Source organism: Pseudonaja textilis, chromosome 2, assembly GCF_049901715.1.
Source record: "Pseudonaja textilis isolate UNSWEBS1 chromosome 2, rPseTex1.2, whole genome shotgun sequence".
Classification (NCBI taxonomy): Eukaryota; Metazoa; Chordata; class Lepidosauria; order Squamata; family Elapidae; genus Pseudonaja; species Pseudonaja textilis.
The window spans coordinates 138,930,815-138,957,073 of NC_141991.1; the positions used below are offsets into that span (position 1 = coordinate 138,930,815).

Consider the following 26,259-nt stretch of genomic DNA (forward strand, 5'->3'; position numbering starts at 1 on the left):
TTTGGAATGCACAAAGAAGACCAAAGAAAACCACAAGGGATAACAAGACGCAGGACTTGTGGAAAAAAAGGTAGAGCCATAGAAAGAAGTCTAAAAAAAGGGAGGCTTCTACATTGACTACTCATCTAAACCTATTTAAAACTCATTTAAATAGCATCAAGGATCACTCAGTCTACTCAGTGATTGATTTTGTGCAGTGTATTCATGGCTAGAGATATTCAATAGGGGAATTGCAAGTTCTATCAAATTCCAGTTTCCTTTTGAGCAAGCATGCAGATTTTAGCTTCAGGAATTCTTGAAGACATGAGAGAGAGAGACACACACACCCAGCCGTCCATTTAGCAATTCAATCCCAAGGCATCCTTAATAAGTCCAGTTGCACTCAACAGGATTTATGTAAGAGAAAGCCTTCATCAATCAAGTTGCATTTCTGTCACAGTATATCTTCATGTCCCTTCTGTGTTTCTGTCAATTTCTTGGAGGGTTTCTTAATGATCAACCAAATTATAAAACAAAACAATGGATTTGCTGGATAATGATTGCGTTTGCATAGGCTACCTCAAAAAGGTCCAGGTAATGACCACGGTTTGCTAACCTCCTGCCCCTACAAGGCTTTTATTAAAACTTTCTTTGAATACAAAGCAGTCATTATCTTGGATTTACAAAAACTAGGAGTGTGAAAGGAAATCTTGGCATAAGGTAGCTTCAATTGCCAGTTTGCATAAACTTCAAATGGTGATGTTCTGTGTTTGAATTACCCAGGAAATCTATGATTTACTTAAAAACCATGATTAGTACAAGTACAGTAATATGGCCCGCAGTAGGCTTCGCAACTTAATGTGAGAACCTATTTAAGATAATTTATACGGCCTCCCTCTCACTCTCAATGACTCTGGATGGCTTACAAAAAATTAAAAAACATATGAATATGAATGCAACTCCATATATTGCCTCGTTATCTTTTTAATAGCAGAAAGTGATCCAAATGGAAAGTCTTCATTGCCCTGCTTTGGATTCCTAGTTCGCCCTTTAATTAAACAATTATGTATTTATTGCATCTCCTTAGAATTTCTGACCTGTCTTTGAACATCTGAAATGCCAAGCTACCTTCAAATTAAGACCCACATTTTAAAAATGCCCCCAAAGTTACATTTATCTTTATAGTTATGCAAACCCTGTCATTTAAACAGGCACACTCCAAGGGACAGTTAAAAACCAGACATACCATATTAAAAGCCCAGCTTCAAAAGTGCCTCAAGGCGAATGGGAAATAGTTATTTTTCTACCCTGTGAAAACGGAGGCTGAAGGGGCATTAGGTTTGGAGCCAGTAGGAAAGAGCTCTCTCCAGACCCTGGCAAATAGTCTTCCCTCTACAGACAGCCCTAAATCCCAGAGGGAGTTTAAAGATTAAACTTTAAATCGAGTCAGGCAAGCAAAGGGTGGCTGCAAATGCTGAATCATTTAATCACCACAGCTGGCCTGGTTGAAGCAACTGAATCCAGGCCATTCAATCCACCTGGTGCGGTTTCCTCTACTCCCCTCCCAACTTCCATTACTTAAGGTTTACGGTTGGGAGCTGAGGGGGGGAATTCCACTGACCACGAGTAAGTAGCAAAAGACCTTGACTTATGACCATATCTGATTCCCCCCCCCCCCACAATTTAGGTTGCTAAATGCGACATTTGTGAAGTCAATTTTGCCCGATCTTATGAGTTGGGTTGCTTCAGTTGTTAAGAGAATCATGGCCATCGTTAAATTAGTAACCTGGTTGTTAAGTGAACCTGGCTCCCCTTGTTGATTTTGCTTGCTGGAAGGTGGCAAAAAGGGGTGGCATGGCAGACACAGACACCTCCCGACGCTGGAACGGTCATAAATATGAATCGGTGGCCAAGCAGCTGAATTTTGATCACCTGACTATGAGGACATTGCCACAGTGTAAAAAAACCGGTCCTAAATCACTTTTTTTCCCCAGTGGCCTTGTAACTTCGGTCACTAAACGAACGGTTGTAAGTTGAGGACCGACTCCATTTGGCGCCCTCTTGAGGCCCTCCGGCTTTTTCTCAATTCAGACCCGCCAAAGGTGGCGATTTGTCAAACTCCTGTCGGAGTTTTAAGCAACCCCGCTCTTCCGTTTCTGCCGAGCCGCTTCCTCGCCCCGTCCCTTGCCTTTTGGGCGCTCTTCTGAGGGAATTCCTCGCCTCGGGCTCTCATGGATCCAAAAAAAAAAAAAAAAAGCATAAAGGCGCCCGCCCTCTCGTTTGGTTTACCCCACCAGAACGAAACTCCCCGACTCTCCCATGGGGTGGGGCGGGAAGCTCAGTCGTCCCGGGAGAGGGTCCCGGGTCAGCGCAAGTTTGGGCAACTGCTGCCCTCTTTGGGTTTGCTCCCTGCCCGAACAATTAAAAACGTAGCAAGCCGGAGGGAAGATCGGCAGGCGGAGGAGGGGAGATTTCCCCGAAGGAACCATTGCGGACGTGCCGCTCCCTGGCCGAGGGCCCCCTTTCCCGCTAGGAAAGAGTTAAAAGACGCGGCTTCCTTGCCGGGCAAAGCAGGTATCCGAGTCTCGGAGCTCCGCCTCCTCGTGGTTGCAAAAGCCACTCAGGTGCTGCCGTCCTCTCCTCCAGCCGCGCCCTTTCCCACCCCCACCAACGCGCTGGCATATAAGTCGGCGCTCAGCTTACTCACGCCGTTGGCGTTCTGCTGCTTTCCAGCTGTCCGGATTCTTTCCCGCGCTTCCTTGCAAAATAAAATAAAATAAAACAAAAAACCAAAACAACCCACCATGATGAAGAACTACCGGAACACGTCGAGCACCGTCCGCAGTTTCAGCAGCCGGTCCTACACGCCTGGCCCCGTCGCCGGGTCTCGGATGAGCACCTCTTACTCCTCGACCTCCGGCTTCGGGGGCGGTAGGTATGGCGCTGGGGCCAGCTTCCGCGGATCTTCCGCGGGGAGCCTGGGGGGCAGCATCGCGGCGGTCAGCGTCAACAAGAGCCTGTTGGCCCCGCTCAATTTGGAAATCGACCCCGCCATCCAGCAAGTGAGAACCAAGGAGAAGGAAGAGATCAAGATCCTCAACAACAAGTTTGCCAGCTTGATTGATAAGGTGCGTTTTGCCCGCTTTGGGACGGGTCTTTACAGAAAGGGAGGGGGAAGGCGGACGGACAGACAGACAGACAGACGGACGGGCGAGCGGGCGGGCGGGCGGGCTAAAAGGGGGTTGTTTCTTGAGCAAACGTTTCTCTGCCGGTTTTGCCCAAATGAGCCTCTGCTCTTACAAAACTTGTAGGTGTAAGTTTTGGGGGGAAACGGAGGCAAGGAAGGGAAAAGTGAGGCGTCAGCTGCAGGCACGCAGTGGAGAAAGCAGAGGAGTTGGAGGGCTTTTCCCCTTGAACAAAACGGCGTCTCTGAACAAGGGGTTCTTCTTCGCAGTGGTGGTGAGGGGGCTGGCAACGGGGTTGGAGACAGGAGGCCAAAGAAAATTCCTGCTCCCACGGCTGCTTCTGTAGAGGTAATTAAACTTGAGTGGTGGTGAGCAAAAAGCTCCTCCTGCAGGTGTGAAGGTTAAAGAGAAACTAATAAGGCGAGCCTCTAATTTCATGTTTTAAAGGAGAAACATGCCATTCAACTTTACTTTTTATATTGGCAAAACCTACTGAATTTCCGGGATGACACACAAAGTTTATGATCCCTTGGCATTGATACAAAGTTCATGGCATTGCATTCAACTGCAAGTTTGCTTTGTTACAGCTTAGTGTGTTGGAGCCAACCTGATCATTATCAGCCTACAGTTTGCTAGATAAATTGAAGTATGACTTGGAAAAAATGAATTTGATACAATTAGTTTATATACAGAAATATATACTAATCTATATAAATACTAGACACTATATAGCATCTATATAGATTATATAGTGTAGATTAGATATTAATCTTATCTGAGACACTCAGACACACACAAATTTATATTTTTTAAAGTCTTTGGAGCCTGATATTGGTCCAGTGCTTGGTATGTCTAAGCCTACCAAAGCAATATGAGAAGGTGTTGCTAAATTGTGCTTTTTCTATGGAATCACATCTTGAAAATAGCTGCTTTATTTGTCTGGCAGATATGAACTGAAAAGGATAGTGGATTGGGTTCAGATCCATTTTTGTGTGTGTGTGAGGATAGCTATTCTCTGGATGTTTGCATTATTTGGGAGATACTTTTTTAATGTGCTTAATCCTGTAATGAAGAACACTAGTTAATCTGTTTCTTCCCATCTGTTCTTATCTGTTGTCTTTCTAAATTTTCTATGCTTAGTTATTGAGGACAATACATATTGTGAAAAAGAACAATATATGTACGCATGCAGAGGCATTGTACCTTCACAGGCGTAGCTAATCCTAAAACTGACTACCTCAAGGCTGTGGTATCTGGCCTGCAAAAATCCAGATGGTTTCCAGCCAGCATTGAAGATTACCTTGAAGATTACCTCTTTGCTGCCATCTAAGGGTCATTTAGATTTTTGCAGCTTGGGTATGTTAGCTCTAGATAACTCAGGGGTTCCCAACCTGGGGTGCTCGCAACCCCTGGGGGTGTGAGATGATATTCCAGGGGGTGTGAGAAAAGTCCAGGTAATTATATTAAAGAATAAAGTAATCATTTTTTGATAAAATATTTGGAATTTGCATAATTTATCCTTGAGCAAAATATAAATTTCAGAGGGTGCGAGGTTCGAGTGAAATTTCTTTAGGGGTGTGGGGCAAAAAAAGATTGGGAACCACTGAGATAACTGAAGCTGGAATGCTGCTGTGTGTATAATGGTATCCTCGTTTAGGAACTTTGAACTAATGTGTGCAAAATCAGCCTTTTTTGTGGCTTGTGGTACTGGCTAGAAGAACCCTTTAAAATCCAGAGATAAGAATATTGAGTATTCAGCCATTATCAGGCAGGTCTTAACAGTTAAACTGCAGTCAAGGCTATTGGGAGGAGATTGAAGGGAGGAGCATTGCCCATGCCTGGGAAGGGTGGCTGCAGGGTCAGAATGCACTCCTACTTTCTTAATAGCTGGCAAATGGGAGCGGAATGTGTGTGTTGTACAATGGGGAAACAGAGTGCTTCAATTTGAAAGGAACATGCAGTACAAAAATCATTTTCCAGGTCTAGAGCAGGGGGTCTCCAACCTTGGCAACTTTACAACATGTGCTGGCTGAGGAATTCTGGGAGTTGAAGTCCACAAGTTGTAAAGTTGCCAAGGTTGGAGACCCCCTGCTCTCTAGCGTGTGCGCAGCCCCTCTACCTACCAATTCCATTCAAGATTCTTCAGCCATGAGCTTTCCCCCTCTCCTTGTTCCCTTGCCCCTTTTCCAAGTCTCCACCGCCTCCACAGCCAGTCTTCTGAATGGGAAGGTTCTCAGTTGGGTATGTGGCTTTCTGCAGAGTTCCCCCCATGCTGCTTTCACAGGTGAGGTTTCTTCAAAGTTTGCACTGCCTACTTTGAACCCATATTCCTTGAATACCCAAGGAATTCCAGATATGTACCTACTAGTTGGAAGCCTCCGTGAACTTTTTTTTTAAATACGGAAACAGGATGTATGAAGAGATTGACTGCGTGAAACCAACAGCAATTTCCCTAATATTTTGGCTCATCATAAATCAGACAGGTGCTACAGCTTCAGGTGTTTCCTGAACACCTCTATCCCTTGAGCAGCATATGATGAGGTGAGAGCTACCACACCTCTGCTCTTGTTATTGCCAGAATACTGCATCAACAGAGATCTGGAATCTTTGGAGAAAAATGTTTTCTCTAGATTTTCCTGAGTGACCCCCTAAAGCAATAGAAGCTCCTTGCTTCTAAGAAGTGCGTGTTTTAACACACAGTTTTTCCTAATGTTTGTAAATCATCTTGAGTTTGTCAAAGCAGCTTTGTATCCTTTTCTTCAGTCAGAAATCAGCCTATAACTTTCTGGCAGGGGACCATCTGAAAGAAAGAAACCCAAAAATTTTTTGAGGGGAAGGGAAAATGTAATGACCACCCAGATGAATAGAAAATGAGTTGTTATAACTCTAGTCCCTACTGTGCCTATTCTCAGCCTGTTCTTCTTCTGGTTGTCTTACTGCTTCCCGCTGTTCCCCTTCCCTAAGGCAAAATGGTTCATCCAAAGCTGTGTTTATGTTTTTATAATAAATGCTCAGTCTTTCATTAGTGTGTGAACTCCTCACAAGACTGTCAAGCTGCAGTTACTCCATCACTAAAGCATCTGCCTCTTCAGTAATCTTCTGAATTGCTAAGTGCATTCTGCCTTAAAAAACAGGTTCTGAGTTTTAAGTCTTGGCTAACCATGCTTCACATTAGATGCTGGCTCTCTATCGCCAGCGCTTCCTCTTCTGCCTTTGTCATGGCTCAGATAAGATATGTTGAATCAAGGCAGGGTGACAAGTGACTTTTTAAGACCTTTCTGCCTCAAACTGTTTTTGAGCTTTAAATATGCTGGGACCGTGTTTCCAAAAATTAAATATTGTTCCTGTAATAGTGGTTTTCAGGTATATAATCACTTAAATATTTGTCCAGACCAGAGGTGCACTCCCAAAGCTTTGGGTGTGGCTCCCAGAGTACTTCTGAATTGTAATTTGTAATGAGTGGAGGGGGAAAAAGTTATTGTAGGCCCAAGAAGTAATCAAATTCATTGGTCTAATTCAAATTAAATTAGACCTAACTTTTGCTCTACATTTTGCCGTGCAGCATTTTGCCTTGGGCCAGTGAAAGATCAGTGTATCTTAAGCCCAAAAGGAGCCATGCACTTCTTCATCTTGCATTTCTGGAAAAAGGAAATCTGTTTGCTGTCCTTTTATTCAGAGCAGGCTTATTCCACAGAGAACCTGGGAATTGTCAAGTTTGCAGGGTGACACAACCAAACACCCTAAACTGAAGTTTGCTCCTGCAAGTAGCTATATAAGAAAGAGCATTTTCAAATTCCAATTTTGCTGATTTTTCCAACCCTGGGACACTTTAGAGCTATTGGACTATGAATTTCCATCTTCCTTAGCTAATGAGAATGATGCAATGGAAGAATATCACATTGAGACAGATTATTATTGCCAGAATAAGCAGAGAAGTGTGTGATGTAAAATGTTTTTCATGAGTCTTTTGCTAATTTGATTTTAAAGGGAAATTAGAGTTTTTTTTATTATTTGCTTGTGCTTTCATTAGCCCAACCTGAATAAGAGGTGCTACAATTTTTAGCTGTCTTTTATTCCCCCTTGGGTCTGGCTTTCCAGTTATTTAAAGTTGTTTAAAATAAATCAGATCTTTTCATTTGGGCTAAAGGCTACACTTGACTTCTTTGTGGATACAGTGGCTCACATTCCAGAAGGCAGAAGAGACTGGGATACAACTAAATTTAATTCAGTAAATTAAAATCAGGTAAATAATATGATTGCTGCTTGGGAATTTAATGTTCTGTTTATATTAAACTTTATAATCTAGTGCCAACTTCCCGAAATATCCTGGGGTGAATGGCAGTCACACTAAAAGGTTACCTGTAAGTATAGGGTTTCAGATTGTATCCTTTTAATCTAAAATAAAACCTGGCATAAACTGAAGTCCAGAAAGTAACCTGTAGCAGATACATTTCCTCAACTACTCTAGATTCCATTTGGGGATCCAGGAAGCACCACAAAGAAATAAATTATGTATTGAGCCAAGAGGCATACTCCTTAGTAGGTATATCTTTTGTTCTCGGACAAAATTACTATTCCGGTAATTGACTAGTACTTAATAGTGTGCTCGGTTTGGGAAGGCCTGCTGAAATCCATTTGCTTATAGCAGAAACTAGAGCTTCTGTGAATCTTTTCTGACTGTAGGGTGATAGCCTACCTTATGCCAGTAGTATATGTCCTACTTTATGCCAGGGAAATACCAGTTTGACCTCTGATGAAAAGGATAAATGGGGTTGTCCATCCGAAGAGCTATAGAGCTGCATGGGTGCTGCTGAAGTATCAGGAATTTACTTCCTAGTCTGTTCTCCCTTCCCTCTCAGGTTCGCTTCCTAGAACAGCAGAACAAGATGCTGGAAACCAAATGGAGCCTCTTGCAGAATCAGAAGACTACACGGAGCAACTTGGACAGTATGTTTGAGGCCTACATCAACAACTTACGCCGGCAGCTGGAAAATGTGGGTCAGGAAAGGGCAAGGCTGCATGCTGAGTTGGGAAACATGCAAGGCCTGGTGGAAGACTTCAAACAGAAGTGAGTCGGGTCCTTCTGGTTCCATTGCTCTGGGTAGGCGGGGCTGGACAAAGTAGCTTTACCACCCATCCCTGCCACACCTTAAAATTGTTAATGGCTGCTGGTGGGTTGTCTTCTTTTGGGTTTTGCAATCCTTGTGTTGGATCTTGCACTGTTATCATAGCTTCCAGTCTCTTGATCTTGACCTGTGTCCACCAGGTAACCCTGTACATATTTTATTTGATGTGATATAAAAATATAAAATTCCATGGACAGAGTTGGAAGGATAACAAGGTTAAAGATTTATTTCTTAAACCATGCTAAACCAAAAGGCTGTACCAAAAGGCTAGGCAGGGATTATTTCCAGAAAAAGAAGGAAGTGGTAAACCAAAACGCAAATAAGCTCTCTTTGAAGTGTTTGAGGAAGTTGAGGATGGGAGGACATTGCCAAGAGAATTGTTCAGTCCTATTCCTCTACGTAGTAGCACGCCCTCATCGCACACGGCAAAGCGCTAATGGGAGAATCACCTAACTTGTTTTGCAAGTGTCTGTTTTTAATGGAGGCAGGGACAATGAGGACAAGCTGCATTGTTAGTATGTCATTCCTTCCCCATTGCCTTTACAATCTTTACAACTTCTCTGGCAGGCTGATGCTGCAACTCCAGGGATATTCCAGGGCGGGAATGCCAGGTTGAATGAGACTATTTTACAATTGAGGGAATGGAATATTGTCTTTAAGAATTTCCAGCTTTCCAAATACTTTTGATATTGGAAGCTGGACAAGGAATGCGAGGCCTGGAAACTCAAGGGAGTTTCCTTCGAAATACAGAGGAAGAGTTGGGTGGCAATAATTTGGGATCTTATATCTTTTCCAAAGAGTCATCATGTACAACTCTTCTTTCTTAGGCGTTTTCAAAAGAAACGTTACACCTGTATTCTCTTGGTTGTATCCCTTGCAGAAATAGAAAGCTAACAAGTTAGGATTGGAGAAAGTGGGTGTTTGAGCATGGGGAAAAAGGCTGGTGAAAATGACCTCTTGCCTGTACATATTTTGGGTTTCACGCCCTGAAATTTCACACCCACTCATGGGAGAGTTAAGCACGAGGCAGAACCTGTGGTATCTTGAGTTTGTACCCAAATCAACTGTTCCTGGCTACGGCACGTTCTTGCTCCAACTTTCCCAGTTCCGGAAGTGTTTCATGTGAAACCATGGTAAATAGTTAAATTTGCTATCTGCGAGTCTCACTCTCATCTTTATAAAGGTGGAATAAGGGATGCCTAAGCAGACAAAAGGTAGCTGATGCTGAATGCATTTTGACTCTGCCAGATAGTCTTTGGGTTATAACCATTTCTTAGCGATCACTCATAGTTACGGTGCTGAATGAGGGGGGCTCATCATCAGGCTCCTGCCTGTTGCAGTAAGTCGCAGCCATAGGATTTCAATTTCTGATGTTTCCTGCTGGCTTCCCATAACCAAAGTCAATGGGAAAGCCATCAGGAAGTCAATCTGAAGGTCCTCACTTACTGCCTGGTTGGTCCTTGTTTAAAACCGGGACTGCTGTTGTTAAGCGTTGGGGTCATCTGATAATATATGGTCACATGACGTTGTGCTTCATAACTACATTGCTTAGCAGTGGAGTTCCCGAACCCAATTGCGGTCTTGTAACCTGAAGACTACCTGTAATGTGTGCCCACTTCAAGATTGTAGCCAGAAAGCAAATATGATGAAGGTATCCTTAAACTGCTTTGAGTCACCCTCTGCCTCTGCTAATGCTCTAACAGCTGGTTTGTTGTGGTTTTTTTTTATGGTGGGGGGGGGGGAGACTTTTAGGTCCAATTCTTAAATGTCTTTCAGCCATTTTACTTTTAAAATTTTTTTTAAATATTCTAGGATTCCTTATGGGCTCCAAAGGCATTTCTGCAAATACAGTTACTGTAATGCTAGTGGTTGACAAGTTGCTTTGCAGAATGGCAGTTTTTCACATTTTTAAAAAATTAAAACAATCTAAATAGAATTTAAAAAATACGACAAGGCAAGAGCCTGAAACGCATTTTAAGAGGGATATGGACATTATATCAAAAACCTCAGCAAAAGCTGGTTTGAATAGTCAGGCTACCATCCCGGGATTTCTCTGGGTTTCTGAATGTATTGGTCCTATACAGTTTGAATTCTGTCCAAATAATGCAATTCACTTTTGAACTATGAATTTACTGTGCAGCTGCCATGTTTTCATGAATATTTTTAATAGAATATTATGCATAAATGAAGACTGACCAGATAATTATTGACCAATGGAAGAGAAATGTTTGTAATGTTAAGGGGAACCACAAAAAGTTACTCAAAAAGTAACCTTTGATGGGAAAATACAAATACAGTCCTATGCATTTTTTAAATAAACTTTATTAGTCTTTTATGTCTTTTAAAAACCAAAAAACAATCCTATGCATTTCTTAATCTACCTTATCCTGCCTTTCTAACTAAAATATTCAAAAACAAAGTTAATCATAAAATAACCTTTTAAAACCACCATAAATCTTTTAATTTAGGGCCTTCCACTTTAACTCCCAGCATCTATATTTTGGCAGTAATTAGTCAGGGGATGCACACTTGGCACATAGTCAGATGCATCGCTAACTTTACATATTTCTAATAATGATCCTAGCACACGGTGCTTAGTCTTGGTCCAAATTCCATGTAAAACTTAACTTCCTTTGCCCCTGCAGGTATGAAGATGAAATCAATAACCGTACCGAAAAGGAGAATGAGTTTGTCCTTCTGAAGAAGGTAAGTGGCAGGCTGATTGTGTTTCTTGGTTAATTATCACAATTTTGAGATTTTGTGTATGAGTCTATACCTATAATGGTGCACTCTTCCCTCAGGATGTGGATGAGGCTTACATGAACAAGGTTGAATTGGAATCCCGTCTGGAATGTCTGACAGACGAGATCAACTTCCTGAGGCAGCTTTATGATGAGGTAAATAGTGGATTTACCTGGGTGAAGAACAGCTTTTAGAACGGCTTTTTTAAATGTACCCTTTTTGAAGACATGGGCAGGCCAAGGAACTGTGGTGTCTGATCAGGTGACAAAAAGGGCATCTAGGTTCCTTTTCTACATACTGAAGCAGCCAAGACTGGCCACTGCAGCTAATTTCAATGACTCCTTTAGCTAGTTAATGGGGTTGGCAAGCTAATAAGAGGTTGCCCCAAGACAGCTCTAGTGTTGCGTCAAAGCCTTGTAAAAATTCCCAAACATGGTTATAGTCTTACATATTTAGTTATAGTTTGCCTTTCTACACAGTGATATTCTGATATAGTTCCATTTCTGCATGAAATAGGAGAACCATGTAGTAAGTTGTTTGCTATTTTATTACAAGCGAGAACTTTTGGTGGCTGAGAACCCAAGTTAACATTTGTATCGGGAAAAAGCTGCAGGGAGAGGGGTGGTGATGCAAAGAAAATAGAGCTGGTGACGAAGATACGCTACGTCCTTCCTTTTATACATTATGTTTAGCTTATTTTATGACCTATATTAAATGTGGTTTTGCTTTCCATGCAAACAGGACAGAAAAGGTGCTGTCAGATTGTGGCAGTTATGGTTGGAAATGGCTTTGAGGCTGAAAAAAAATGGAGACTACATTCAGCTTTAGTGAGGAGGTCCCTCACAAAGTGCTGTTTGGTTTTGTTTGCTTTGCTAGGAAACAAATACATTTTTTACTGAAAGCTTCCTTCCCCAGAGACTCCGGTTTAGCAAGGTGGTTCTTCCTGGTTGGCAGCACTCACCTGTAATAAGTTTTAACTCTTTAACTATCGTTTAATTCAGAGGCCTACGGCCTTTCAGGCACCAGGGACCGATTCCATAGAGAGAGGTTTTTCTATGGACCCGAGGGGGCTTCGTTTTTCGTGCTGCTTGCATCCTATGGATGGGGCTTTGCTTGTTTGCATGGCCCAGTTTCTGGCGTACTATGGCCCAGAGTCGGTCCATAGACTGGAGGTTGGGGATCTCTGATTTTAACTGGTTCTGCCATTAGTTTTGAGCCTTCACCTGTTGAATCAGAAGTTTCTTGCCAGTAGAGGAATGAGTAGGAAAGATTTGAATCCTCACCTCATGGTTCCCTGGGGGTTGCTTCCTCTTTGATTCGGGGTCATTCTAAATGTTACCTTTTGATACAGGAGCTGCGTGTCATGCAGTCTCAAATCAGCGACACCTCTGTGATCCTGTCCATGGACAACAACCGCAGTCTGGACTTGGAAGGCATCATTGCTGAAGTCAAGGCTCAGTATGAAGAAGTTGCTAACAGGAGCCGGGCTGAGGCAGAGAGGATGTACCAGATCAAGGTGAGCTCCATGCTGACTCCTGGCTCTCCTTGACCGTACCTGATGAAAAATTAATTCCCAATGAAGAGCTTATAGGGCCTTCACTCATGCTAGGACTTGGGGATAACTTCATTTCGCAGAAGGAAGGAATCAACGCTATACACAGTGACGAAAGAGCACCATCATCATCCACACTGTGATCCAGAGTCTTTTGCTCATCTCTATCTCCTTTCTTTGTAGAGCAATGGAATTCTTTTCCCACTATTTTTATCTGTTGAAAATATTGGCCTTTTTTACGAGGAAGTCTGGAGAATCCCAATAGTGCAATAACTCTTGTATCGATGGATTGATTTGTGTAATGTCTAAAGCTGCCTGATTCCACGATAACTCTGGCTAGTGTACATGTTAAAAACAATTGAAAACAATAACCAGCAAAAAGAAGAAGCGATGCTTAGAGATAGGTAACACTATCTTAAAAAAAAACTATAAAAAACACAGTTTCAGTTTGGTGTAGTGGTTAAAGCATCAGATTAGAAACTGGGAGACTAATAGAGAATAACAGAGTTGGAAGGGACCTTGGAGGTCTTCTAGTCCAACCCCCTGCTTAGGCAGGAAACCTTACACCACCTTAGACAAATGGTTATCTAATCTCTTCTTAAAAACTTTCCAGTGTTGGAGCATTCACAACTTCTGGAGATAAGTTGTTCCACTGGTTAATTGTTCTAACCAGTGGTTGGATTCAAATTTTTTTACTACCTGTTCTGTGGGCGTGGCTTGGTGGATGTGGCAGCGGAAGGATATTGTAAAATCTCCAGTCAGGGGTGGGATTTGCCAGTTCTCCAAACTACTCAAAATTTCCACTATCAGTTCTCCAGAACTGGTCAGAACCTGCTGAATTCTACCTCTGGTTCTAACTGTCAGGAAATTTCCCCTTAGTTTCTAGGTTGCTTCTCTTTTTGATTAGTTTCCATCCGTTGCTTCTTGTCCTGCCTTTAGGTTCTTTGGAGAATAGGTTGACACCCCCTCTTCTTTGTGGCAGCCCCTTAGATACTGGTGGTATGTTACCCCTAGTCCAGGACTACGTTCCAATTCTGTCTTCTTGGGGAGAGGGGGGGGGGGCACAAAGCCATTTCTGAAAAACACTTTCCCCAAAAACTTTCAGGGACTTATCCAGAGAAGTCTGGTTGAACAGAAAAAAAAGAGAAGAAAACAACAACTAAAAGCACAAGCATCAACCCTACAATTTGGGAATTCCATTTTAGCAAATCAGTTTAATTGATTTGAATGGAAATGTCATTTATCAGATCATTACACTTACTGACTCAAATTCAGTTGTGGCCTCCGTTTTCCCCTGGTGGCCTAGGCATCTTTTCATGGCACGTTGGTCAGTGTTGAAGCTTAGCATCTGAGTTGAGGTTGGGGAAAAAAAAACCCCAGTTGTTTGGTATCCAGTATAATAACTCGGACAGTATGCTAATAGCACTATTATGCTAATGATGGAAGCCCTAGATTACTATTTTCAAATAGAGAAGTCGATTGAGAATAGGAGATAATTACTTGCCTGAGGTTATCCAAGTAATATTTGTGGTTCACATGAGTTTTATGATGCATTTTTCAGGTTGTTACTCAGACACTCCTGGCAGCTTCAATAGACCAGCTATTTGAATGGAAATGGAGGATAGATAACTAGACACTTTCCTCAAGAGATTAATTTTTGCATTTACTCTCTTGGCTTAGATGGGATTATTGGAGAATGAATATTAAAATCAAACAAGCCGCACGATAGCTTTAGGTAATCTATATATATAAAAGCGAAATACCACTCACACATCAACTCAAAATCTCCAAAACCATAAAGCCTACAAACTTGTAATTTGGCACGTATGTTCCCCTTGGCTTCTAGGTGCTCACTAAGAAAGGATTTTTTGAAATGACCATCACAGCATTAGTATTTCGTATATTATTATTAACACACTCTGATGCTAAGGAGTTCTACTCCCCCTCCCCACCTGAAAGGAAATCTGTTCCAAATGCAAAACACAAGAGGAGTTTCAGTTTTACAGCAGCAACCAGCTTTAGTACAGAACAGTTGAGCTAAGCCATGCCCAGGCTCCTTGCTGTCTCCTTGCTCACACAGCAAATACTGTTTCAGTTTCCATGTTTGTTTCCAAACAGCCCTCAACTGTCTCACACACTGACAGGATGCTAGCAAGATGAATACTGATGGTTGCTGGTAGGCAGAGGCACAATTTTTTTCCCTTATTTCCCTCCCCAAAAACTAAGCCCGATCACATAGTTTCGTAGCGAAGCACAGGTGTAGTACTAGTATTACCTAAAGCTATAATGTGGCTTGTTTGAATTCGATATCTGAACTTAACTGTTGTGACTTATAAAGCATGGATTATGGTTCAGTGAGGTATGCAAAGCAAGGCTCTGGTTTATACAGCAGACTCTGCTTAGAGAATGTGCGATCCCAGTCAATGAGTTCTCCATTTTTTTCTGCCTGCCCACAAGTAATTTAGACAGATTAAAATTTAGGCCTTCTTAATTGGAATTAAGGAGTTAATTCCAGGAATTAATACTGTCCTGTGGACCACTTTGTTGAAGATATGGTTGAGAGCTGTTTATGTGTCTGTGTGTATAAAAATAAGAGAACTGTAGTCTTTGCAACCAGTTCTTTGCTCCTGTGGTCTTCCTGGCATCACATCTCTTGTCCCTTCTATCTCCTCTCTTCAGTATGAAGAGCTCCAGACTATGGCAGGCAAGCATGGGGATGACCTCCGCAGCAGCAAGCATGAAATCAATGAACTGAACCGAATGATAACCCGGATACAGTCAGAAATCGATGGTTTGAAAGGCCAGGTCAGAAATCTATCTTCTGCAATCCTCCTTAAGATGGTCATGCTATAGTTTTCTGCTTTGCCCCCAAGGAACTTACAGATCATATTGGTCATCTCCAGCTTTCTACCAGCATCCAGAGTTACTGGACCAGAGCTCCTACAGTCACTAACAACATGGATACGATGATACGGTTCAGTATCAGCTAGATTGGGAATGCCTGTATTAAGAAGCCCAGCCTTTTTTAGGGCAGAAGCGAGGATGATAGGAGTACCCACAGTTGTGTACGTAAAAGATCCTCAGTAAAGTCTCATCTCCAATACAGTTGCCGCCTGTATGCTGTTTCTGGCTTACAACTCTTCTAATCCTGAAGTCTTAGGCTGCAGGAATGCTGCTGCTTCATGACTCAAGGAGTAAATGCCTGGGAGAGACTGACTTTTATTTAAACCCTTGAAGGCCATTCAGCTGACCTGAAGATCAGCTGACTTTCCTTTTGTGACCACATGAAGTGGATGGCTATAATGTCTGGGTATTGCCATTTCACCTAGCAGAGTAGGGGTGGAAGTTGCTGGTATGATTGAAGGCCCGGGAATGTGGGTAAGTGCGGTTGAAGGCAAAAGGTAGCATGTTAAGCAGAGAAGGATGGATTTTCAACCTTTCTTGCTTTCTTGAGTGTAGTGGGTTGGTGGCGGCGGCCTGTGCTCCTCTCTGCATTTTATTCAGGTTAATTCCTGTTATTTCCACCTATGATAGGTGGGATATGGTTATTCTGGGACCCTGCACAGCTTCTCACCTTAATATCTGTAGTGTCAAATTTTGTAACAGAATAAAAGGAAGGGATTGGGTAAAGAGCCTTGCTTGTGGCTTTCACCTTCTTGGGAGGAGATATGGAAGTACAGTGGAACCTCTGGTGGCAACAACAATCAGTTCCAGGACTATGGTCGTAACCCGATTTCGTCATGAGCAAAAGCACGACCGTCTGTGCATGCACAGACCAAAATAAAAAAACAAAAAATATTTGGGTTTGCTTGGTCACCACCCAAAGATCTGTTTGCAACCAGAAGCAAAAATTCTAGTTGTCACCCAATTTGGTTGTGAACAGAAGCGTTCGCGACCCAAGATTCCACTGTATAAGTCCTACAATCCAATTATAATTAATTGTGCTTTGATCAGGTATGGTTATCCTCATGTGGGAAGAGACAATTCACATTACTTTAGGCTATTTTTTCCAGGAACAAATATGTCCCCTGAATCTTAAATCCCCATATCATGAACCGGTGAAGGAATATTGTAAAGCGCTGTATCCTCTCCAATCCCACCCCGCCGCCCCCCTTTCCTGCCGTTTTCCTGGTTTTGGAGACTTGAGCTGCTGTTTGAACTCTTTCTTCCTTGATCCCATACAGCGTGCAAGCTTGGAAGCGGCAATCACTGAGGCAGAGGAGCGTGGGGAAATGGCCGTGAAGGATGCCAACGGCAAGCTGGCTGAATTGGAGGGTGCCATGCAGCGAGCCAAACAAGACATGGCTCGCCAGCTGCGAGAGTATCAAGAGCTGATGAACGTCAAGCTGGCCTTGGATATAGAGATCGCCACCTACAGGAAGCTGCTGGAAGGAGAGGAGATCAGGTAAGGATTGGCCCAACATACGTACTCCACTCTAGAAATAACACAGTGATTGAGATCAGCGATGCATCAAGAAACTGTTTCAAAATTGTGTTCAAATTCAACTTGGCTGCAGAAACTTGTTCTGTAGGACTTAAATTTTGTCCGACTTAATGTCATTTCACGACTGATTTTTCAACCTTCCCTCTTTTTATTCAGACTGGAGTCTGGAATGCAGAATCTCAGCATTCAGACCAAGACAACTGGTTATTCAGGTAAGCAAGTGTCGCATGTCGAAGAAGAGGGGGGTGGGGAAGGGTGATCAAGATATCAATGCAAATGTCAGAAACTAATCAGAGCAGGGAATCCTGTATTTACTTAGAAGATGTAGACAGCCGCCCAAGTCGCATAAATGCAATTCTAGGTGGCATGAGATATATATATATAAAATAAAATATATATATAACAATATTCGATTGCCGAGTTAGACCTCAAAATGTTTCAACACTGTTAAGTGATGTTGATTTCCCTTGTTTTCATCTGGGAACCTGTTTAACCTGCCGCCTACCCTGATCTTAATAAAGAATGGCTTGTCTTCTGACGATTTTTTTTTTCCCATAGAAGAAGTGAAATAAAATTATTTCATTTCCTCTATTTTACAAAGTGATGTAATAAATCAAAATTGTAATATTTCAAGCATACAATTTTGGATTTCTTCCCTGCGTGAGGATTGGGCTTTATGGCTTAAGTCAGGGGTGTCCAACCTTTCACCTTCCCTGGGCCACATTAGAAGATGAAAATTTGGTTTGGGCCGCACATAAAATAAAATAACAGTAACGATACCTGATCATCCCCAAAAACCATAGAAAACATACTTAACATATTAAATTTATTTGGAAATGAAGTTAGTGAGATGTTTTTATTATTTATTAAAAATTATTTATTTTTTATCACGGTTTTTTTATCACGGTTTTTTTTTATCACAGTTTATTTTCCGGCCAAATTTTGGGGGAGGGGGAGTGGGGGGAGAAAGCTCGCCCGCCTCACGCCTACCTCTCCTCCTGCAAATGGCCCGGCTGGATGAGGCAGGACTGGAAGGCAGAAGCAGCAGCAGCAGCGGCGGGGGCAGAAGCCTTCCCCCGCCACCGCTGCTGCTTCTGCCCCCGCCGCCGCTGCCCCCGCCGCCGCTTCATCCCCCGCCACCGCTGCTGCTTCTGCCCCCGCTGCTTCTGCCCCCACCGCCGCTTCTGCCCCCGCCCCCGCTACTGCTTCTGCCCCCACCGCCGCTTCTTCCCCCGCCGCCGCTTCTTCCCCCGCTGCCACCGCCGCTTCTGCCCCCAGTGGGGGCAGAAGCGGCAGGGGCAGCAGCGGCCGTGGGGGCAGAGGCGGGCAGTGCCGGCGGCGGCAACAGCAGGAGGTGGCGCCTGACGGCGCCCGCCTTTTCTCTTGCTGCTTGGCCTGGTGCTCGCCGCCCCACCTCGCGCCTGCCTCTCCTCTTCCTCCTCGCTAGCTCTGGCATGAAGGTTGGGGTGGGCACTGGGCCGCATTACGAGGCGACCTGGGCCGCATGCGGCCCGTGGGCTGCGGGTTGGACAAGCCTGGCTTAAGTGATCCCACCCAAGTCCTATTTTATTACAGTCTCTTTTTTTCAGTTTTATTTCCCGTTGCAGTTGAAAATCACTGCAGATTAGTTGGCAGAGGAGTACGTGCCCTTATGAAGACAAACCATTTCAGAGGTCAAACCATCATAGTTGAAGCATTTTTGGCTGGGCAATAGTTTCTTCTTTATTTTTTAAACTATTTTTTTAATTATTTGTTTGCCACCTATCTCACCACTCTTGGCATCCGTTCCTTGCAGCTTTCCCCTATCTTTGATCCTTGTTCCAGTAGATCTGGAGGGCACAGGGTGGAGAAAAATAGTTATCTGCATTAAAAAAAAAGGCCCTCTTTTACTTTGCAGAAATAATAGTGATAAAAAATAGGCACTGTGAAATTGTTTGTCCTCCAAAGATACTTTAAAGATCAAAGATGGAGATTGGCTTTAGCATAAAGTAGTTGCAAGGATGTACCCAAAGTAAGATTATGTTGCAAGCAATTGCCTGGGCATTATTTTTGAGACTTTATGGGTAGCAGGTTGGGGTTGTTGTTTTTTTTTCAAAAATTAAAAATTGGCTGTGTTCCTTTTCCTTAAATGGAGGGAAATTTGAAGTGTAAATGAGGGAGCTGGGCCATAACTGGCAGAAAAAGGTTGGAAGGCAGGGATTGTCTGTTCCTTGTCTAAAGCATGCAGTCTGCAAACATCTATGTGTTGGAGGTTGTTCAGAAGAGAACTTGATGTCTTCCAAATGTGTGGAACTCAGTTTTGATTATCTCCAAATGGATGACAAACTGATAGAAATTACAGTCCAATACATTTGGAGAGCAGCAAGCTAGCAAAGACTGAGGTAGCATTTGGTGAGGACTCTTTGTGCCAAATTTTGCCTCCCCCACTCCGCTTGCAACTCTGAGGCCTTATTGCCCAAATTTTTAAGTGGTTGATTTCCAGAAATTCTGTGCAGTTGTACAGTGCCACATGAGAAACATGTGTACAAAGGGTGTGTTTCTGTGTGTAGAGAATCAAAATAAAATATGGGGCTGTATCCACTCCCATAAGACTGAAGAAATGGCCTGCTACTTATCTTTCCCTCTTCCCTATGGGACTTCAGGTAGTCCTCAACTTACAACCACAGTTGAGCCCAAAATTTCTTTTTGCTGAGCAAAACAGTTGTTAAGTGAGTTTTACCCCATTTTAGGACCTTTCTTGCCATAGTTAAGTGAATCACTGCAGTTGTTAAAATTACTAACATGGTTGTTAAATGAATCTGGCTTACTCTCATGAGTTGCTGAGCCTCTGAATTTTGGATCATGTGTCAGCAGAGATACTGCAATGGTTGCAAGTGTGAAAAATGGTCATAGCTCACTTTTTCCACTGCCAGGATAACTTTGGGCAGTCATTCAATGAACTGTTGTAAGTTGACTACAGAGCAATAAGGGAAATCTTTGTCTATTTTAGTCTCGGGTATTTCTTTCATACTCCCAGGGAATTTGGCATGGCAGGAGGTGCCACTATAACTGGACAAGGTAGCAAGAGAGAGTCTCAATTCCATCTGGGAAAGGAATGAAGAAAATACACGCATATAATCACTTCTTACTTGGGCCACTCTTCCCATTTCTAGACTGGGGAGATAAAAGCTATAAAGATACCAAATACTGGAAACGGCTCTTCTCTCCTTCACCAATATCCCATCAGTAGGGGCAGCTGTTGAAAAAAAAGGCAGGAAAGCAGCTTTCCCAAGCTAGCGAGAAGTCTTAACTCTTGTAGACCACTATAGGTAGAGATGACCAGTGTTCTCTTGTCTTTTCCAGGTGGCCTGAGCAGTGGCTATGGTAATTACGGGGGTGGCTACGGCTCTTCCTACTCAAGCGGTGGGTATTCCATAAATACATTGCCCATGGAGAGCTCGGCCGTCAGCAAGACCAAGGCTATTGTCATCAAGAAGATCGAGACCCGGGATGGAAAGCTGGTGTCTGAATCCTCCGACGTGCTGTCAAACTAGCGCAGTGGGGTCTTGAGCAATGGAACCATTAACGGTTTTAAAGTGCCTAAATCCAATGAGCCTTACCTAATTTAGCTAAGATGATGATGAGCCACAGATTAGATGAGAAGGAAGACGTGCCTTTGTTCTCCCGCCGAACTTGTTCTGTTTTGTTTTCTAGAAGGAAGAATGTATGTTTGTCAGATACTCGTGGACTACAGCTCCCATCAGCCCTTTTCTGGCCATGCTGGATGAGGCTGGTGGAACTTGGGAGTCCAGCTGCAACTGGGAAGTCCACAGCTGCTTTTAGAACACCCCCAAATCATTTGCCACCGACTTGCATTGAGACGTGATCCGGGAGAAAAAAGCAAGGGGGCACTCGTGCCTCGTTCCCTTTTTCTTAACACTTTGAGGGGAAAAAAAACTTGCTTTCCCAGGGGATCTAGTGGCTTTTGACAGTATCCCATCAGTGGGTGCAGCTGTTGAAAAAAAAAAAAAAGGCAGGAAAGCAGCTTTCCTAAGCTAGTTGTCAGCAAGAAGTCTTATCTCTTTTAGACCACTATATGTAGAGATGACCTATTCGGAATTGCTGTTTGTAGTCTTCACATTGTTTAAAAGCTGACCTGCTGTCTTGTTCACCCCTCTTGCTATTAGCATATCATTAGGTCAAATTTTCAATCAAAACCAAGGTTTGGAAATGTTTTATTTTGAAGGATGGGGATTTAGGGAAATCTCACCAGTCTTATCACCGGAGACAGCAATTCCTATCCAATGATCACACTAGCTATTCTAAAGATGATGGGAGTTTTGCAGTCCACCTGGACCAGGATGATAGGAGGACGTGGTTAACGTGGGAGCCGAGCTGGACAGAAGCACGAAGCAAGCTAGTCTGTGAAGGATTTTTTAAGAACTTCACATGGTTTTCATTTTATTTGAAATAAAAAGGTTTTCTTCCAATCTTTGATATTAAATGGCGTAACTTTTCTGTCTGTGTTTTTGCTTTTCTTATGGGAAGGCCCAAGATAAAGGTTGAATGGAAAAGCAGGAGAAATCAACTCTCTTGTGTCTGCTAAAAAAGCATTCAGAGCTCTGAAAGCATGAATAGAGTGTTTGTAACGGGACTCATTTAGGAATTTGGGAAGGGTAGACAACTAGCCCCCTTCAAAAGTTCTCTTGACTTGAAGGCTTCACTGGCCCACTGTGGTTGCTCCCTGTGCAAATACTCATACGGTGCAGTTAAGATTTGTTCCTGAGGTTAACTAATGGAAATTAATCCTCAGTGACACAGAAATTGAAAAAGGTGCACATGGCTGGGTCATGTTCCCTTGGGGATGTCATACTGCTTATGATTTTAAAGCATTGTTTCGCATGGACTATGAAACTTACATCTTGGACTATGAAACCAGTATCTTATTCAGTGGTAATAGGGAAAAAAGCTAGTCCCTGAGGGACCACACTCAAATATATAGTGGTGCACTTTTTCTTTTCTGAGAAGCACCGTCTCCTAGTCACGTGGTACTGTATTGGAATACACCCTCCCTCTAGGGCACCAATAAGATAAGTTAAAAGAGGCTTGAGTTGGGTTAAAGGCTACAACAAACTCCCACTTACTGGCAGAGGAAAATAGTAACTAAGGAGAGGAGTTGGTGCTCTCTGAGCTTCTTGTAGAAGTTTCATTTTTAAATGAATGTTCTCTCCTGGCACATGGCCGCTCAGAAGACAAGTGTTAGCCTATCTTAACATTCCATGCAGAGCCTAGGATTGACGAAAACATTTTTCTCACAAAAACCTTCCCTGCTTGGGCACATCTACAAGTTCTAAGCAAGGCCTACGAAGCGGAAATGATCTTGCGATGGAAAGGTGTAGCATGACGCCCCCAGAATAAGTTTTTAGCTCTCCAGAGTGCCACAGTACTACAGGTAGTCTTCAATTTACGACAACGGAGCCCAAAATTTCTGTTAAGTGAAATATTAAGTGGGGTTTGCTCCATTTTACGATGTTTCTTGCCCCAATTGTTAAGTGAATCACTGCAATTGATTAGTAACCCGGTTAAGTAAATCTGGCTTCCCCATTGGCTTTGCTTGTGAGGAGGGGATCACATGACCTTGGGATACAGCAACGGTCATAAGTATGAACCAACTGCCAAGCATCTGAATTTTGATCATGACTGGACGATGCTGCAGAGGTAACTGAAAAATGGTCATCAGTCATATTTTTCAGTGCCATAACATTGGTCACTAAATGAATTGTAAATTGAGAACTACCTGTATTCAAGTCTTAATTCGGGACAAGACTTATTAGCACTTAAGACGTATTTCCTTACGGTTTTTGAACAAAGCCCACTGATGGTTCAATCTGCCAAACTGAACCCAAATGATGTCATGAAGGCTCAATATGTACTATATATGAACCCAAGTCAATGATTCTAGAATTTTCACTTTGCCACAAGGAGACTTGTGACAGGCTGACTTCAGTAACCAGGATTAATGCACATTCATCCCCAAGGCTATGTAAGGACTAAAAATGCTGGGTTCAAGCTACTTGGGCATGTTCTGAAATAGCCAGTTTAAAGCTCTGCAGGAAGCATGTCATCCTAACTATTTACTGGAGTGAGTTCACACTTCTGATGTAATAGAATGAATTAACTCAAGCTGTGTAGTCTGATTTGGCCACTCATGCGTCTCATTTTTATTGGCCCTTCCCTTTAGTTTTGTTATTTTGCTATCAGGTTGAGGCCTAAAATGTCTAGTCAGCACAAAATGTTGTGTTTTCATGCTTTTTCCACAAAAGCCTAAAATGGCAATGAAAGCAAAATGCGGTAGATTTGCACAAGTCCATCCTTGAAGCTCTGACCAGGAATATTCCAAACCTGCTCTCAGTATTCTCATTTGAAAAAAACCAAGATCAGTATTTTAAATCACTTTCACGGCTCACATTGCTTTCTGTCATTCTCTGCTCCTATTTATTACCCAGCTCTGCATTACAGTATTACAGCTTATTTTGCTGTTGATTCCATGCAGCTGACTTGTCCCAGGTTATGCAGCTTTTTAAAAATGGTTAAAAAATATTCATTTCAGTCTTTAACCCCCACCCACCTACCCAAAAAAGCAGACTAAAAAATTAACCCCTGCACTCCCGCAATACCAGAACAGTACAAAATAAGGTTGAAAAATGTTATCCCCAAAACCTGCCTCAACAGAAAAGTTAAGAAACATATTTGAAAGGCCAAAATAAATACTTGCACAGCTACTATGTTTCACTTCCATAGTATGAATTGATTGGGAAAACATAGCAAGAATGCCAAGGGACAGAACATTCTGAGAGCATCTTAAAATGGGTTCTGTCTTCTCTTTTTGCAAGACTGTCTTCATAACCATCTCCCAAAATGCTTCCCAAACACTCTCAGCTGTTTTCTTTTACGTGACTCCTGCTACTGTTCATTTTTACACCATCAAAATTCTAACTCCGTTGGACAGAAATAAGCACAGTGCTAACATTTACTAAGTAAGTAGACAAAGTAGAAAATAGGGAAGCATTTATTGCACATTGGACATTTTAAATTAAAACAGCAACCCCTGTCTCTGCTACCAAGAGGTGTCCCTCGCTTCCTCGTTCCTTCTTCTTTTAATTAAAGTGGCATTTGAAAAATAAACATCTCTAGCGGTTTCTGGAGATCAGTGCGAAGACCGTCGGCGAGTCCGGGCCGACACCGGGTGATGGCTTGGCTTCCTAATGTGGCAAAATCTTTGGCGTTGTGGGAGCATCCAGCTTTCCCAGCTAAAGTCTCTGCCCCATGTCGTCCTCCACAGGAAGCAAACCGGGGAAGATGGGAAAGGAGAGAGAGAGAGAGAGAGCCCAGGATCCTCCATTCTGGCCCACGGAGGAGAAAGAGCTGGACTCCGGAGGTGATTGTGCTTTTTATTTTATTTTTTTCCTTTTGTTTTTTGTTTTCCCTTCAGCCAAGCTGTGTCAATCTAAAGAAGACCCGGCAGCTTGAAAACTGTCCACGACGACAATCCCTTTCCCACAGATGGACGGAACAGACAGCTTGACGCAAGGGGCCTGAAATCAGGCGAGCACCTGCCGCTCCAGCGGCTTCAAGTATTCCCTTGGGCTGGAAGCGAAATGCCTGCTGCAGCCCTCAGTTCAGGACACAAGTCGTTGTTGTTAGGATCCAAGCCTCAGGGGATGGGAATGGCTGGGAAAGGAGGGCGCTTCGTGTCAAGGTTGGAGCCTCTTTCACAGAGGGAAAGCAGAGGTGCTTGGCGCACCGAACCCTGCAGTCGTCCAAGCAGGCCCCATATCTGTGGCCCTGCCCTTCTAAGCCTGGCTGGTGTTGATTGGAATCCTTCCTCCTCCCCAGTGCTCTTGATGGGCGATCCGAGTGCCTCTTCGCAGGGCGGCAGCAGCAGCAACACACATACACAGAGGGCAACGTGGACCTGCTAGGCCTCTGAAGCGGCTTGTGGTTTCAGCTGAGCTTTCTCCATGGCTGTGCCGTAAGGAAGGGAACGTTTGAAAAAGCCCAGCTAAAAAAGAAAGAAAGAAAGAAAGAGAAAGGTCAACATCTATACAGGACATCACCCACCAAATTCTTTTTCAGGGCAAGTTCTATTGTGGTAGAATGGTCTCAGGGGTGGTATGCTACCTCTTCAGACCGGTTCAGCTGAACCAATAGTTTAAAAAAAAAAAAAAGCCTCAGAGGATCAGCTGAGAGGAGGCAAAAAGGCCTCCGATCAGCTGAGAGGAGAAAGAAGAGAAAAGCCAAGAATCGGCCCTCCTACCCGCTCCTACGCTTTTCTCTTCTTTACCCTCTCACTGATTGGCGCTGCAGGCCACAGCTGGTGTGGGCAAAGCTGCGCGCATGCATTAGGCCAAGCGCACCCACCAAGCCATGCCCGCCGAACTGGTGGCGAAACAATTTGAATCCCACCACTGAGTGGTCTTGTGGAAACACATTTGATTCCCGCTTAAGACCACTGTAATGAAATTTGTGCAGAAATACCTCTAGATTTTTATCTAGAAAGAAGAGATAGTTTTTCTCTTTTTGCCTTTCTTGAGTTATCTCCTGACATAAACGTATTGCTGTTATTTTTGAGTGCCTTTGAATCCTTCTTGATTTCTAGAGGTTGTCTTAACAAGTCCCTGAATTTTTTTTTTAAACGGCATGTTTGGAAGGGGTTTGTCACTACCCTCTTGCTAGGGCTAAGAGAGGATTGACTGACCCAAGGTCACCCAGCTGGCTTTCAGTCTAAGGCAAGACTAGGATTTCCAGTTTTTACATTTCTAGCCTGATGCCTTAAACCACCATACCAAACCTGGGTCTCAACGTTGATTAATGCCACAAAATTAAGTTTGTGGTTCTCTAAACTTATGAGGATTGGAACACTAACAATTAAAAACTCTTGGCTCAATTACATATTTATGTGCATCACACCCCACCTGCAGAGTTACGGCTGAATATTGGAAACCGTCTCTCTTAAATACACTCAATGCTGATTCAAGGCACTTTCATGACTGTGTACAGGCTGCTTCAGGGAGGTGCAGAATGCTAAAAATGTAATTATATGTGCTTTGGGGTTGCAATTCTCCATTGCAGGCCAAGCTGTACCACTTGTGAAATCCCAGGGAAATGACTCAGAGTCCATTCACTAGGGTAGGGCTAGAAAAATCACAGGTGTTGGAGAAGATTCAGGTACTGTCCGGGGTGCTGAAGACA

The 26,259-nt window shown here is 43.2% G+C and overlaps 2 protein-coding genes across 2 annotated transcripts in view; one reads left to right on the forward strand and one right to left on the reverse strand.

Annotated features, from left to right (window-relative positions):
- Nucleotides 1-2,692: 2,692 nt before the first annotated feature.
- On the forward strand, nucleotides 2,693-21,525 carry KRT8 (keratin 8). The gene is made up of 9 exons (XM_026713858.2): nucleotides 2,693-3,107; nucleotides 8,024-8,232; nucleotides 10,936-10,996; nucleotides 11,092-11,187; nucleotides 12,384-12,548; nucleotides 15,264-15,389; nucleotides 16,769-16,989; nucleotides 17,185-17,240; nucleotides 20,371-21,525. The coding sequence occupies exons 1-9, from the start codon at nucleotides 2,784-2,786 to the stop codon at nucleotides 20,559-20,561; spliced, it is 1,449 nt and encodes a 482-aa protein (XP_026569643.2). The 5' UTR covers nucleotides 2,693-2,783; the 3' UTR covers nucleotides 20,562-21,525.
- Nucleotides 21,526-24,058: 2,533 nt separating this feature from the next.
- Nucleotides 24,059-26,259, reverse strand: part of ITGA5 (integrin subunit alpha 5) — a 91,346-nt gene continuing 89,145 nt past the window's right edge. Inside the window, exon 30 of the mRNA XM_026713773.2 lies at nucleotides 24,059-25,069. Within this exon, the coding sequence (XP_026569558.1) occupies nucleotides 24,986-25,069 (84 nt within the window). The 3' untranslated portion in view covers nucleotides 24,059-24,985. The remainder of the gene's footprint in view (nucleotides 25,070-26,259) is intronic.